Raw genomic sequence first — 15,306 nt, 5'->3', positions numbered from 1 at the left:
GGCTCAGATCTTTCATCTGCAAAGTGGTGAGGAAGTGCATTGGTTGCTCTCTCAGGTCCATGCACCCTCTTAAAAATAAAAATGTACCAGGAGCAAAGGATGGGAGTGGAAGAGTAAAGGGGTGAGGTGATGAAGGAGTTGGGGTTGAGGAAGGGAAAGAGTAGGTTGTGCTGGGTAAGTATAACCATTGGTTGTTAAATATACAGCCTATGATGCAGTAAAACAATTTATTCATGTATCATTATGGCCTCACCAAATAGCTCTGACATGTATACAAGTTTGTAACTTCAGAAACAAGTTAGGACCATAGTGGCATGACTGTGTTCCTGCTTCACTAACGGTTAGGCCAGGCACCTAGTAAGGGCACATAGATCACTGATATGTCCTTGTTTGTTGGCTTATCCACTGACAAGGAACCTTCCATCAGGCTACTGTCTCTAGGCCTCTGGAATTACATATTTGGTTCTGATATTATTTGGGGAAATATCAGAATAAAATATATGAAGTATGGTAACACTGTATATTCCAGGGAATAGAATATTCATTTCCTTTTTATTTTTTAACAGCTGTATTAGAGATATAATCCACATACCATACAGTTCAGCCACTTAAAATATACCATTCATGGTTTTTCCATGATTGTGGAGCTAAAATCACCAGTGTCTGATTTCCATGATTGTGGAGCTAAAATCACCAGTGTCTGATTTCCATGATTGTGGAGCTAAAATCACCAGTGTCTGATTTTAGGATGATTTCGTCCTCTGTTAAACTCCACACCCACAGGGCACCCAGGGGGCTCAGGTCATGATCCCAGGATCCTGGGGTTGAGCCCCACGTCTGGCTTCCTGCTCAGTGGGGAGCCTGCTTCTCCCTCTACACCCCCCCCTCATGTTCTCTCGCTCTCTCTCAAATAAATAAACATCAGCAAATCCATGCCCACTAACGCTCATTCCCCGTTCCCTCCATGTTTCTCACACTAGCCCTAGGCCACTACTGATCCATTTTCTGTCTCTATAGACTTACTTGTTCTGGGCAGCCTGAGTAAAGAGTCAGTACGTGGTTTTTGTGACTTTGACTACCTGTGTGATAGAGAGGTAGATAGATGATAGAAAATGAGAGGTGATAGGTGGTTGATAGAGAAGTGGTAGATATTATACCCACTTCCTGATTTTGAGGGTGCTCTGCAGTTGTAGAAGATCCACTCATTGTGGAAACTGGGAAAGTGCACACAGGGCCTTATGGTGCTTTTTGCAATGCCTGTAATTATTTCAGAAGAAAAGAATGGGGTGCGTAGGGGGCTCATTCGGTGAAGCATCTGCCTTCGGTTCAGGTCATGATCTTAGGGTCCTGGGATCAAGCCCCACATCGGGCTCCCTGTTTAGCAGGGAGGCTGCTTCTCCCTCTCCTTCTGCCTCTCATGCTGGAGCTTGCATGCTCTCTTTCTCTCTCCCAAATAAGTAAACTAAATCTTTTTTTAAAAAGGTAGAGATTATTGAAGATGCTCTTGGGATCTAGTTATTGTTTCTGCGTATAGTTACACATATAGAGTGAATAAACAGCGATCTTATCATTTCTGTATGTAATGATGCACATATAGTGAATAAACTAGTGGGTTTTCTGGGGAGAATTGGAGAGAGCCCAGGATTTGATCAAGAAATATACATTTTTGTGATTATTTTCTCCAAGATTTCCATCATTAAGTCTCTTATATGGAAAAGAGACTGATAGAGTAAGCCTGTCTTGTTTCTCCCTGGGAAATCCTGTAACATCAAAATGGAAGGTGTGGGTTTTTTGGGTCTTGTTTTTTGTTTTTAGGTGTTTCTGTCACAGTTGATGACAGGCATAATGGGAGGTGTATCAGAATCTTGGTTTCAAACATCTAGTAAAAATGATATTTAGGAAAAAAGTCCTAATGTTTTCAGGTGCCTTATTATTTATTGTTCTTCATTGCATACCAGTAAGGAATAAAAAGAGAGAACAAGTAGATTTTGGGTTTGTAAATATCTTTGACTTCATTTTTATTTTTTTAAATTTCATTTTTATAATGCTTCAAATATATAGTTTGTGTGAGAGAATAAAATTAAGCTCTTAGAAATATGTAAACCTGTTTCTTAAAAATGAAAAATTCATAGTAAAATTTCAAACATGTAATGACTTCTGAGTCCATGTAGATGTTTGGTATTCCTGTCAGTTCCATACTCCAGGGGATTTTATTTTATTTATTATTTTTTTTAATAATAAATTTATTTTTTATTGGTGTTCATTCAATTTGCCAACATACAGAATAACACCCAATGCTCATCCCATCAAGTGCCCCCCTCAGTGCCTGTCACCCATTCACCCCCACTCCCCGCCCTCCTCCCCTTCCACCACCCCTAGTTCGTTTCCCAGAGTTAGGAGTCTCTCATGTTCTGTCTCCCTTTCTGATATTTCCTACCCATTTCTTCTCCCTTCCCTTCTATTCCCTTTCACTATTATTTATATTCCCCAAATGAATGAGAACATATAATGTTTGTCCTTCTCCGATTGACTTATTTCACTCAGCATAATACCCTCCAGTTCCATCCACGTTGAAGCAAATGGTGGGTATTTGTCGTTTCTAATGGCTGAGTAATATTCCATTGTATACATAGACCACATCTTCTTTATCCATTCATCTGTCGATGGACACCGAGGCTCCTTCCACAGTTTGGCTATTGTGGACGTTGCTGCTAGAAACATCAGGGTGCAGGTGTCCCGGCGTTTCATTGCATCTGAATCTTTGGGGTAAATCCCCAGCAGCGCAATTGCTGGGTCGTAGGGCAGGTCTATTTTTAACTCTTTGAGGAACCTCCACACAGTTTTCCAGAGTGGCTGCACCAGTTCACATTCCCACCAACAGTGTAAGAGGGTTCCCTTTTCTCCACATCCTCTCCAACATTTGTGGTTTCCTGCCTTGTTAATTTGCCCCATTCTCACTGGTGTGAGGTGGTATCTCATTGTGGTTTTGATTTGTATTTCCCTGATGGCAAGTGATGCAGAGCATTTTCTCATGTGCGTGTTGGCCATGTCTATGTCTTCCTCTGTGAGATTTCTGTTCATGTCTTTTGCCCATTTCATGATTGGATTGTTTGTTTCTTTGGTGTTGAGTTTAATAAGTTCTTTATAGATATTGGATCCTAGCCCTTTATCTGATAGGTTATTTGCAAATATCTTCTTCCATTCTGTAGGTTGTCTTTTATTTATTTATTTTTTATTTTTTATTTTTTAAATTTATTTATTCATGATAGAGAGAGAGAGAGGCAGAGACACAGGCAGAGGGAGAAGCAGGCTCCATGCACCGGGAGCCCGATGTGGGATTCGATCCCGGGTCTTCAGGATCGCGCCCTGGGCCAAAGGCAGGCGCCAAACCGCTGTGCCACCCAGGGATCCCTGTAGGTTGTCTTTTAGTTTTGTTGTCTGTATCCTTTGCTGTGCAAAAGCTTCTTATCTTGATGAAGTCCCAATAGTTCATTTTTGCTTTTGTTTCTTTTGCCTTCGTGGATGTATCTTGCAAGAAGTTGCTGTGGCCAAGTTCAAAAAGGGTGTTGCCTGTGTTCTCCTCTAGGATTTTGATGGAATCTTGTCTCACATTTAGATCTTTCATCCATTTTGAGTTTATCTTTGTGTATGGTGAAAGAGAGTGGTCTAGTTTCGTTCTTCTGCATGTGGATGTCCAATTTCCCCAGCACCATTTACTGAAGAGACTGTCTTTTTTCCAGTGGATAGTCTTTCCTCCTTTATCGAATATTAGTTGACCATAAAGTTGAGGGTCCACTTCTGGGTTCTCTATTCTGTTCCATTGATCTATGTGTCTGTTTTTGTGCCAGTACCACACTGTCTTGATGACCACAGCTTTGTAGTACAACCTGAAATCTGGCATTGTGATGCCCCCAGCTATAGTTTTCTTTTTTAAAATTCCCCTGGCTATTCGGGGACCCAGTCTCCTATAGTAGTAGTAGCTACTGCTGCTCTTCCTTCAATAGTAGAACAAAGCTGGATTGATTCCGTGTGGTATATAGAACATGTGCAGTTAAGTCAGTGCTATGATTACGTATGTATCTTCTGGTCCGTTTCAGTCAAAACATAAGCATATAAATTTGAATAGTAGCATTTGATTTGAATTTAAGACCAAAAACAACCAGATTGTCTTAAATGTGTTAGTGAAGGAGATGAGAAGACATGTTTCCTATTCTTAGACTCATTTTAGTTTGTAAAATTGATGTAATTTATGCCAGAACCTCAATTCTAAATCAAGATTATCACATAATCTGTTTGACTTTTCCTTAACAGTTGCAGAAAGAATGTCTAAATGACTTTAGAATTTTGTTAAATTATGCTTCTAGCCCTTGAAAAATATCCATGGATCTGCATCTGTATGTAAGGCATTAAATAAATCTCTTGACATTAGTATTTTGATAAAGGGTATCTAATTGTTGTCTGGGTAGAATTTATGAAGTGCCCCTGTTTTGACTCTGCCATTGAATATTAGCCCTGGCTTAAATTCTCCCATGCATGCACTGAAACTTATGCCCCTCTCATCCTTCAAAAATAAATGGATGAACAAATAGTTCATCTAACCAGGGCAAATAATGCTATGTGAAATTACAGAAGGTAAAATTTCTCTAATGTATATATTAGTGAATTAGAAATAAGAATTGGTTTTCAAATGATTTAGACAGCTTGGTTAGTTATAAAAGATGTGCTGGGATAAACTTAGCTTTTTAGTTTGGTTTTACTTTTTCCTGATTTACAAATATAGGTAGTGATCATTCATATAATAACAATAGTAATGCATTATTGTAGATAAACATGCTTTAAGCAAACATTTATGTATGTTAATACTTCCCCTCTCTGCCATTGCTTGAGCCAGAAGAGTGTCAAGATCATGGAGCTGAGGTGTGGTCCATACTTGTGGCTCTCCATTGGGGTTTCAACCAGACTTCCTTTGTCAGCAGCTAGTTCTTATTTCAAACTGTTAAGAGTTTAAGACCACAGAAGAAAGCAACAAATTTACTCCATTAGGTATGTGGTGAGCATAATAAAAAAGTGATTACGTTACTGCCTTTGCTCTAAGGTAAACACTGCAGGAATATTAGTGCTTCTCAGATTCCCTGGTGAAATTTCTTGTTAATGTAAAAAGCACCAAGGAGAGAATTTTAAAAATGTTTCCTGGTGGGAAAAGGCCCTTAAACAAAGGTGGATTTTCCAGCATGGCCATTGTATTTTAATGTCTTTGTGCAATATTATTCCTTCTAGTGTATGAAATCACACTGTTACACAGTAGTCCAAATCCACGTGAAGTGGACCCAAACTACTGAGAAAGGTACAACTGTTTGGACTTTGAGAAAGGTTAATTGCCTTCTTTACTGCGTGAATTAGTTGGTTGCCTCCCTTTTATGTAGACAAGGAATAAGTAAACCCAGTTATTTTGTAGTTTCTTTTTACCATCTAAATGACTAATTTGACCACTGTTAATATTTCATTACAGGATTGTTAGGTTTTGAGAGAAACATTCCTCTCTCATGCTTTTAACCTTGAATATTTTCTTTGTAGAGGTGCTTTTAGGATAAAGCACCCCAGTATCTTAGAGAAAATTATTGTATTAAGATTTCTTGACTCCAGTTTTTAGAATTTGCATCTGTATGGAGCCTCTGGGGAAGGTGGGAGCAGGGCAGATTGTGAGGAAAGATAGAGGTAGTTTACAATAACCCTTCTGGGAAATAGGTAAAGAAGTTCAATATAAAAAGATCGGAGGGCACAAATTTATGTTGGTACCAGTTTCACTGGAGTCATTTTCTCTGGTATGTTCAACAGCCAATCTGTCAGAATGCTCGGAGCTCCTCACTGATATGTTTACCAAGAGGTAACATGTACACTGGAAGATACTGATGACTTACAGTTTAAAATTTTTGAAATCCTTTCATTTGGAAATTTGTCCAGTGTTAGTACTTAATACTTTTTCTAATGCCTTTTTTTTTTTTTAAGATTTATTTATTTATTCATGAGAGACACAGACTGAGAGAGAGAGGCAGAGGGAGAAGCAGCAGACTCCTCACAGGAAGCCCAATGTGGGACCCGAACACAGATCCCGGGATCACGACCTGAGCTGAAGGCAGGCGCCCAACCGCTGAGCCACCCAGGCATCCCTCTAATGCCTTTTTTCCCCCTCATAACTATATAATAGAAAGAAATTGTGATTTCTTTCCCCCCTCCAGGTTCCATGGAGAAGTCCCCAGGTCCCCTCCACTTATCTCAGCAGGCTATACATATTTTGTTGTCTGTGTCTGTCAGGACTGGAAAGCACCGGCATGGAGAATTGTAGATGTCCACTTGATCCAAGGTCAAGAGAGTGAGACCAATTTCTGACATTCTTGTACTGGTGTCCTATACTTCCATCTTTGTTGATAGCAGTTCCAAATCCTGGATTCTATACACTGGGTCCTTGGACTCCTTTTGGTTGGTTTGTGAGTTAACCGGAAATTTTCTGGGTAATTTTAACTTGCTGCAAGTCTTTTTCCATTTGCATTGATTTTAAAATTAAGCAGTATGCAGACAAGACAATATTAAACATTTGAAGATTTTTAGTTAGTATCTCCCCAGCTTATGAACTGTTTGAGTGCAGCTCAGATCTATTTAAGTAAACCTGCTGTGTACCCCCAGGCAAAGGTATGTGTTATTACTTAAAGGTTTTCTAAAAACCGAGTTTCTTTTGTGATATAATGAATAAAGTATAGGCATATCATGTTTTCTTAGAATCTGTGGTTGTCCTGTTATTGCCTAATTTGATCTTATTTTTGAGAGGTAAATGTTAATTTTAGATAAGGAAATTGCTGAAAAGTCTTTTTTCAGTTTGTAGGCTTACGTAGAACTCATTGCATGGTGTAGGAAGGTTGGTGTTTTGGGACTGCCTATATGTGGGTGGCTCTCACTTGTGCTGGATGGCTGCTGAGGAAAGGCTGGCTTGGGTTTATGCTGGTTGGGACCTCCCCCAGGTTCCAAAGGCACACTCAGAATAGCTGTATCAGAAGGACTGAATTCCTTTTTCCTTTGCCCCGAAATAGTGAAAGAATTCTTTCACTGGAACCAGTCACCGCTCCAAGTAAGAATTTAGTAAGTTTTTGGTATTGGGCATGGTTTTGCTATTGGTTTTTATTTGTTTTTGAGTAGTGCCTAAAGGACAATGCAAAAATGAGCAAAGCTCAAATCTTTCTTAGGATGAGGAAGAACGTGAACATAAGTGAATTTGATGAACTTAATTGGCCAATTTCCTGTTTGAAGTTTAATGACATTTGGTTTCCAAAATGATCACTTTATTCATTTATCCTTTTACTTAAAAATATTACATCAATCATGCTTCAGGTGTCATAGATACATATCTTCATATTTTCCCAGAGCATGATTACCTTATTATAGATTTTTTTTTTAATAAGGGAAGGAGTCCACAACACTTATACTGTATGTTTCAGTGCTGGTACCGTGAGTGAAGTTTAAAAGGACACCCCACACTCAGTGTGCTTCCTGTGTAGTTGCTGGTGCCCAGTCCTCTGCCAGTGCTGGATTGAGCACTCATGTTCCACACAAGTGCTAAGTGTCCACATTGTCTTCAAGGGGAGTACTGTTTGAAGAAAAAACTCAGTCCTTTAATTGAACTTCAATTTTAAGTGTTAGCCTACATTATTTTTAATGCTCAGAAATGGGGAAAAAAGATACAGTGAAAAAAGTTTAGCTGTGCTCTGACTTGCAGCACCCTTTGTACTTCAGCAGGTGGGACAAGGAGAGTCTCTTCCCTCCAGCCTGTTCCCCGGTGTCTTTGAACAAATTAGTCATCCTCTGTGAGTCTGTTTCATGACCTATTAGATGGAGCCACTGATGGTTCAAAGTGTTGGGAGGATTAAACAAGATACTGTATGTTCTTGGCACACAATTAATGTTCTGTCTTTGTATATTTGGTTTAATTTTTTTTAAAACAAAACAACTTTGGTAATATCAACATCATATTAGAATCCAAAATATGTCTTTGTTCTTTTTAAAGATTAAAAAGAGATTTCTTGTGTAGTGTCAACTTTTAAATATAGTCAAAACTTAAGTAACCATACAATGATTCTTTCTAGTTTGTAGAGATAACATAAATAATAAATACAAAAACTTGTTTTTTAATTGGACTTAGAAAGGAAATTTAAGTGGCTGTTGTGTTTTTTAAGTTCAAAGATAAGATTTGAAACCAAATGATGTGTGTTCATAGACTCTTCTGTGATATAGGAATGTGTTTTCTATTTTCTCTGTACATTCCAGTTTTTATCTTCGATGTTTTTGCTACTTTAAATTCTGTTTGGTGGAACATAAGCAAATGTTTATGAATATGTATTAGTGAGAAGCAGATTTTTTGACTTAGTAAATAGAATTAAAATTTGGTAACAGATTTACTTTCTTTAATTCTAATATATTTTTCTTTGACACTTTGAAATAATCCCTTATAAATTAGAAGTCTCAGAACTATTGAGTGCTTTGGGATCCTACTACAAGGAGGTAGCTTGACTCTCAATGCTAGCTAGTTCACTTGCATTGAGGGCTTATTTGTACGGGTGGTTTCTCCTTTCTTATATTTTCAGAATAGATTGGGGGTACTGCAGAAGTGTTTCCTTGAATGCTAATCTTCCATCATTTCTCTACTGAACACTCTAGCATTGACCCATTGCTTGTAGAATAAAATCAGCACCCCTTTGCACAGCATTCAGTCTGGGCTTGACCTTATTTTTCAGCTTCAGCATTTACCATTCCTCCCATCTCCAAATCCAGCCAGTATAAATTGCATATGCTGTTATTTCTGCATAGAATAGTCTCTTTACATAGCAAGCCCCAACTGATTTTTCCAAACCAATATTACACACTGTTCTTCCCAGATTTCTTATGGACTCTTCCAGGCAGCATCAGATAAATTCCTTGGGCTCCCAGATCTTCCCTCACAGACCAGTGGTTACACCTTTCCACACCAGCCTACTCCACCATCTGTGAGCTTCCCAGAGACAGGAGTGTGTCTAAGTCTATGGTAGTATCCTTAGCTCTGAGGACGGAGTCAGAAGTTAACTGGTCAAAAAATAGCTGCCTCAGCCCATGTCTCAAAAATGGAGTCTATACGTGTGCAGTAGTTTGAGAAATAATAGCATGGTGACAGAAATGCAGTAACAAAATCAGAATTCACACTAATCAAACTGTATTTCTGTTCTGGTGCATGATGGTGAGTTAGAGAAGCTTTATTACATAAATTTAAATTCTGTGGACAATTTGTGGGACTGTTGTGTGTTTTGCAGGAAAAGTCAATAACCTTATAGGGTTACTCTTTTTTTTTTTTTTTTTTTTGTAAAGATTTTATTTATTCATGAGATACACAGAGAGAGGTGGAGACATAGGCAGAGACAGAAGCAGGCTCCATGCAGGGAGCCTGATGTGGGACTCGATCCCAGAACTCCAGGATCATGCCCTGGGCCGAAGGCAGACACTCAACCCCTGAGCCACCCAGGTGTCCTTGGTTACTCTGTCTTTAAGTACCACAGGGTGAGTAGGAACTTGTTAGCATACCATTGGACCCAATTTGAAAAATACCAGTGAAGTTAAAGAAACCAAATAATGTTAGAGAAGGCACATGACTTCATTGTGGAATGTTTTTTGCAGAAGTCATTTTATATTTAATAAGTTGCTTAGAAATGGGATTGCTGGGTCACAGGGTAAATATATTTGGGATTTTATCATTACTGTTTAAATATCATCGCCCTCTCATGCAAATGTTAGGTAAAACCAGTCTTTAAATTACACTTTTCTTAGTCTTGGGTGAAATACTGGGTCTAGTGATTGTGTTTTATTGTAAATTGCTATCATGCTTGCTGAACTTTGCTATCAGCTATTTCAGGACTTGTACTGTATTTGATGTCCTGAGTCCAGATAAGTAGATCACTATTAAATACAAAATTTTCTACTTCTGACTTAGTACTTCCTATAATTTAAGGCATATAACCTGAGTTTTGAGCTTTACTCTTCAATGGGAGTCTGCCCTACTGAGAACTTGATGGACTCTGGGTTGACTATCTCCATGCCACTCTTTACATCCCTCAGTAATACAGTGGTCAACAGCAGGGGCAGACAGATCTGATTTTCCATCCCCTTTCTGTCACTTAGTAGCTATCCTGTACGTTGGAGGTATTAATGATTCCTATTTGTAGATTTGCTGTTTAGAATGAACTCAGAGCATTAGAAGGAAAAGCTGACCGGGGTTGGGGAGTGAAGGAGAGGCAGAAATGGTGACTCTGAGATTTCTGGTTTGCTCAATTGGGTGGATGGTTAGAAATAGTTCAGGTGCAATGCAGGAGAGAAAATTAACACAGGTCCCATATATGTGACTTGGGAGATGGAAAGCTTCATGGACTCGTTGAGACAATTCCTCAGTCTACTCTGAAGGCAGTTGGATGAGAAGAAGGAAGAAACGTGGACACATGCACTTCTGCAGCAAATATCTGAGGATAATGGGCGTGGATCCATGTCCTGGGTTGTGCAAACTAGTTGTGTCTACCTTATAGTCTACACATACACACACACACACACACACACACACACACACAGAATTAGCTCAATAATGTATTTTGATAGCTTACCACAGAACCTGCCACACACATAGTAGCACATAGTACTGCCTGACTAAACTGGTTACCAGTTACTTTTATTATTTCAACCAAGTATACTTGGCTTTGAAAACTCATAATGCCCTTAACTCATCTTCCAGAAACACGGATGGACAGAGATTTATTATCTGTTCCTCAGCCATCCAAGGGACGGGGTCTTCAGCATCTGCCTTCCTTCGCCTTCTTCAAACCTTTTATATGAAAGGCTTTGAAGGGACCTCAACCTTATTGACTACCTCATCATATGATCTTAGCTTTCTTGGATTTGTGGACTCTAAAAATCTGATGATTTATCTTTAAGTAAATTTGTATACATACAGCTTTTGTGTGTGTGGATTCCCAGACAGGATCCTAATCTTTGAGCTTTAAATTTGAAGTGGGTGGAAAATCTAGATTAGTCAAAGCTTTCTATGTGTGAGGCATTGTACTTAGGATAGGTGGTTATGGGCTTTTAGAACTTAGCAAGAATTCAGTTCTTCGAAGAAACTAAGGAATCCTAAAGAAAAAAGTGAAAACTGCTATAAATACATTTTACCTCTCAGTAGTAGAAAGAAAACCTTTTGCACCTACAGAGAACGTTTCTCTGAAGTATGTGTGATTAATAGATGGCTCTCTACCAGTCAATGAAAAGGAACTGACCATTTACCTCCTCCCTGCTCACTGGAGAAAGATGCAGCCCATCTGGCCCAGATGTGTCTGGGAAGACCTGAGTCTATCCCGTCTCCTGGTTATTGAGGGATATCCATCTATAGAGGTGCTGGGACCAGCCCCCCAAGAGCCTACCGTGTTCTCAGTAGGGATGGACATTCTGATGTTTGCCTTAAGTGATGATTTGCGGCATCACAAGCTTAGAATCACAGCAGGTGAAGTCATTGTTTTCACAGATGGTGTTTCACTTGTTTACTGGGGATAAGGTATAAATGAACATATCCTTTCACTTCCTAATATTTGGGAACAAAAAAAGATCTGAAAACAGGTAAAAGGAAGTCTTAAGTGACAGATTAAACTCATCTTGCTATAACTTGACATTGGGAATATTTCTTTATGAAGCAGAGCAGCAGTTTAAGATTTCTAGAACTGAGGCCATATCTCCTGTGCAGGCCCCTCTCACTGACATCCTGGCATCATCTGCAAGCCCATGTGGTCCTAAGGATTATCTTGATGTGGATCGCTGCTATTTTTATTCAGTGTGGAATGATACAGGATTTTAATCTAAGTCCAACACTGTATTGAGGTTTTACCCTTCACATGACATTAGAGAAATTTACAAAAAGAATTTACAGTAATTTCAGTAATATTCTAAATAGCCACAAATATAGATGTCTCTGAAAAAGCAAAGTCCACACAAAGAGTCAGGAGTGTTGTTATTAGGTGGAGTGTTGAGCAGTCGGTCAGTTCTGAGCAGCCTCTCTTTAGAGCATCTCTCTAGAGACACTTCTTTCCTTTGTACAAGTATGTTCTGCACTGGGCCAGAGGGAGGGGTTGGGTACACAGAGTGATTGTGACAAATGCAGATTTCTGGACAGAACCTGAGTGTGACTGTGCCATGGGGCTGAGGAGTGATTGTGAATGGTGACATGTTTGCGAAGTTGTTTGGAACTGAGGTGAGCTGATTATAAGGGGAAATGGCCGAGAGGGGAAGTTAGGAAAAAGGTAACCAGTAAATAAAGAAGAATATATTTCTGCACAAAGGAGCCATTATTGTTTGGTTGAATTCCACAGGGCTGTGATAAAGACAAGATTTGGGCATGGCAAGTCAGAAAAAATGATTTGAACCAGGTCTTTGATCTCCCGATTGATAAACATGTAGGAGTTTATGGCCTTCAGTGAGGGTAACTGAAATGGAGCTCCTGTGTTCCTAGAGTTCTAGAGCTAGGCAAACTAGCATCATGTGTGGCTGGGAAGCCGAGCAAGGCCTCCCTGTGAGTGGGTGTCAGCAGGCCCGGCATCACCAGGAAAGGCAAGCCTGCCGTGAGAATTGCCGACTCTATCGTTTGCCTTGAAATTGTAGGAGAAACACACCTACAGTGAAGGGGTTCTGGCTCTCCCCTGGTAGGTGCTCTGCTTGTGCTTTTGGTCCTTCCTGTTGCCATTGTGGCTAGTTGGATTCAGAGGGACAGGGGCCAAGGGAAGACCATCTCTGTCCTGTGAGGGAGCAGCAGAGCACACAGCCTGCAGAGGAGCTGCACACACTTCATTTTTGTACCCCGTCCAGTCACTCTAACACGCCCCCAGATTTTCAGCTTCTTTGCAGAAAGTAGTTCCACAGTGGTTTGTCCTCTGGATTTACACAGTCTTTGCCAGCTGTTCTCTTCCCTAAGTCATTGCCTTCTTGAATATTATCCCTCCCAACTCTCAAGACTTTTTCTTAATTCTGGAAGGTTGCCTTCCCTTTGGTTTTGTCCCAGGATGGAGTCAAGCTAACTGACTTAGAAGGCATTATTTCTGTTCCCTCTAGCCCACCCTCGTGGTTTGGGTATCCTGAGTCTGTGACATGGAGGGGTGGGCTGCCCAGGCACGTGGACAGACACACAGGAGGAGGAGGAACCTGCTGTGTCCCCTCTCGTGGGGCAGTGATGTGGCCTCCCCCCAGGAACCAGCTGCTGGCTGCTGCTTTGCTCCTCAGGACGAAACATGAGAGCACTGTCTTCCTGGGAACCTCCCTGCCCCCTGCCACCCTGTTTTTCTCTGGCCAGCTCCTCTGAGCTAGACTGTGGGGTGGGGGGTTTGTCTTTCACTGGCTGCTAGTGTGGCAGTTCTCGAAATCAGAATGTTTCTCAGACCATCTCTCAGTCATCCTTACAGAACTGCCTGTGACCCATTGTACCTCTAAACCAAAAATATGGTTTTCAGAACGTTGGTATGGCCTGTGTGGTATTCTTTCTTTGAGGAAGTACCTAGCATTTCTCAGAGGAGAACTCCTTACCCAAAACAGCTTTAGCCTTCCTCTGCACAGGGTTTTTATTTTAACAGCAAAGAAAATACCTTTTCATCTTTTTTTTAAATAAGTTTGTTTCTCTATCTGTAAACACTCATTTTCTGCAGTATACAGGCCCTACTCACGGAGAACTAGAACTATAATATTCATTTAGGAGATGGTGTGAGAGGAGCCAGTTACAGAAAAGCATCTGCTGGCTGGTTTGGGCCAAAAGAGGAAAGTAAGAGGGAAAAGTGGGTTCTTGAAGACTGAGAGCATAGATGTTTGGATACAGATGGCAGTGCTGGCCATGGAATGGAGAAGCATGTCTCTTCAAAAGGAGGAGATTACAGCGGAATACTCTTCCCAATGTTAAGCTTCCTTCTGGACCTCAGAGATACAAAGAGGGGACTGTGGCATTGGTGGTCACTAGACTTTTCTGCCCCAAAGTGGTGTTGGGACATAAAGAACCAGAGTGTGACACGTTTCAGTTTCTCCTCAGAAGCCATTGTGCAGAACTTCAGAGGTGGGCAGGTAAAGAAGTATTATCTAAACAAGCATGCAGTAACAATATCAAAGCCTGTGTGACATTTTATGTACAGTTGCTGGGAGTCCATAAGTCATGTGTATGTTTTTTTCTCTTAGGTTCATTTTCCAGACACTGAAAGAGCAGAATGGCTAAATAAGGTAAGAGTAGAATATACTAAATACCAGATTATCAATGGGAGTTAGAAGATGAGTTGCCATCTTTCCATTTTGGGGAATTTGGATGTTGACAATATGTGAACTCATTTGGACTTAGTGGGCTGGCTCCTGCTCTCCAAAACACTGAGTCATAACTAATATATTACTTTCCTAAATGGTGAAAACTGTGTCTTTAATGCGAAAAAATTGATTATATATTCATAGCTGTGTTTTTGGTCTTGTGTCTACTTCCCTGGTTGGCTAGTCCTCAAGTCTATTTTATAATGATCACAAGCACAATTTTTTTGAAATACTACAAAAAGGAGTATAACTCCCAAGAAACTTAGTAATTAATAATTATTTTTAAAGGTTATTTTTTAAGATCATATACTTTGAAGTAGATGTTTGTCCCTGTATTTTATATGTCCTTAGAGCTACAGAGGAGGAACTAATTAATGTTTGCCTTACAGCACCAGAAGTTAGTCCATTATTAAAGAAAACTCATTAATGTTTACTAAAAAAAAGCCTAAAAAAAAACAGATCTGTTTTAGGTTTTTAAAAATGAATTGGAACCACAAGGCTTTCTGATTTTTTTCCTAAGCAACTTGAAATGTACTAATATGCTTATAGGGAGTGCTTACCCAGAATAACTAATTCCTGTAGCATATTAGTTTTTTGTTGAGGTCCATTTTTGAAAATCAGATCATGTTATTTTGCGTAACAAAAGTAGACACTCCCCCCTCTTTTAACTTTCAAAAATTCTGGTAAACTATAGAGGTGTAATTTTTCATGATGACATAAGTACATTATTATGTATTAGAGCATTTTATTTGACATGGGTTCTTTCTTCTTTACAGACTGTAAAACATATGTGGCCTTTTATTTGCCAGTTTATAGAGAAGTTGTTTCGAGAAACTATTGAGCCAGCTGTGCGGGGAGCAAACACCCACCTTAGCACTTTCAGTTTCACAAAAGTTGACGTGGGCCAACAGGTTAGTTTCTTAAGTATTCTCA

The 15,306-nt window shown here is 39.8% G+C and overlaps 1 protein-coding gene across 2 annotated transcripts in view; it reads left to right on the top strand.

Moving 5' to 3' along the window:
* ESYT2 (extended synaptotagmin 2) overlaps nt 1-15,306 on the top strand; it is an 82,141-nt gene that overhangs the window by 16,048 nt on the left and 50,787 nt on the right. For both annotated transcript variants that reach the window (XM_035699976.2, XM_025448632.3), the window contains exons 2-3: nt 14,254-14,295; nt 15,150-15,284. In XM_035699976.2, coding sequence (XP_035555869.1) covers nt 14,254-14,295; nt 15,150-15,284 — 177 coding nt within the window. The remainder of the gene's footprint in view (nt 1-14,253; nt 14,296-15,149; nt 15,285-15,306) is intronic.

The sequence above is a fragment of the Canis lupus genome, chromosome 16, assembly GCF_003254725.2.
Source record: "Canis lupus dingo isolate Sandy chromosome 16, ASM325472v2, whole genome shotgun sequence".
Taxonomy (NCBI): domain Eukaryota; kingdom Metazoa; phylum Chordata; class Mammalia; order Carnivora; family Canidae; genus Canis; species Canis lupus.
This window is presented reverse-complemented; position numbering and strand designations above follow the sequence as displayed.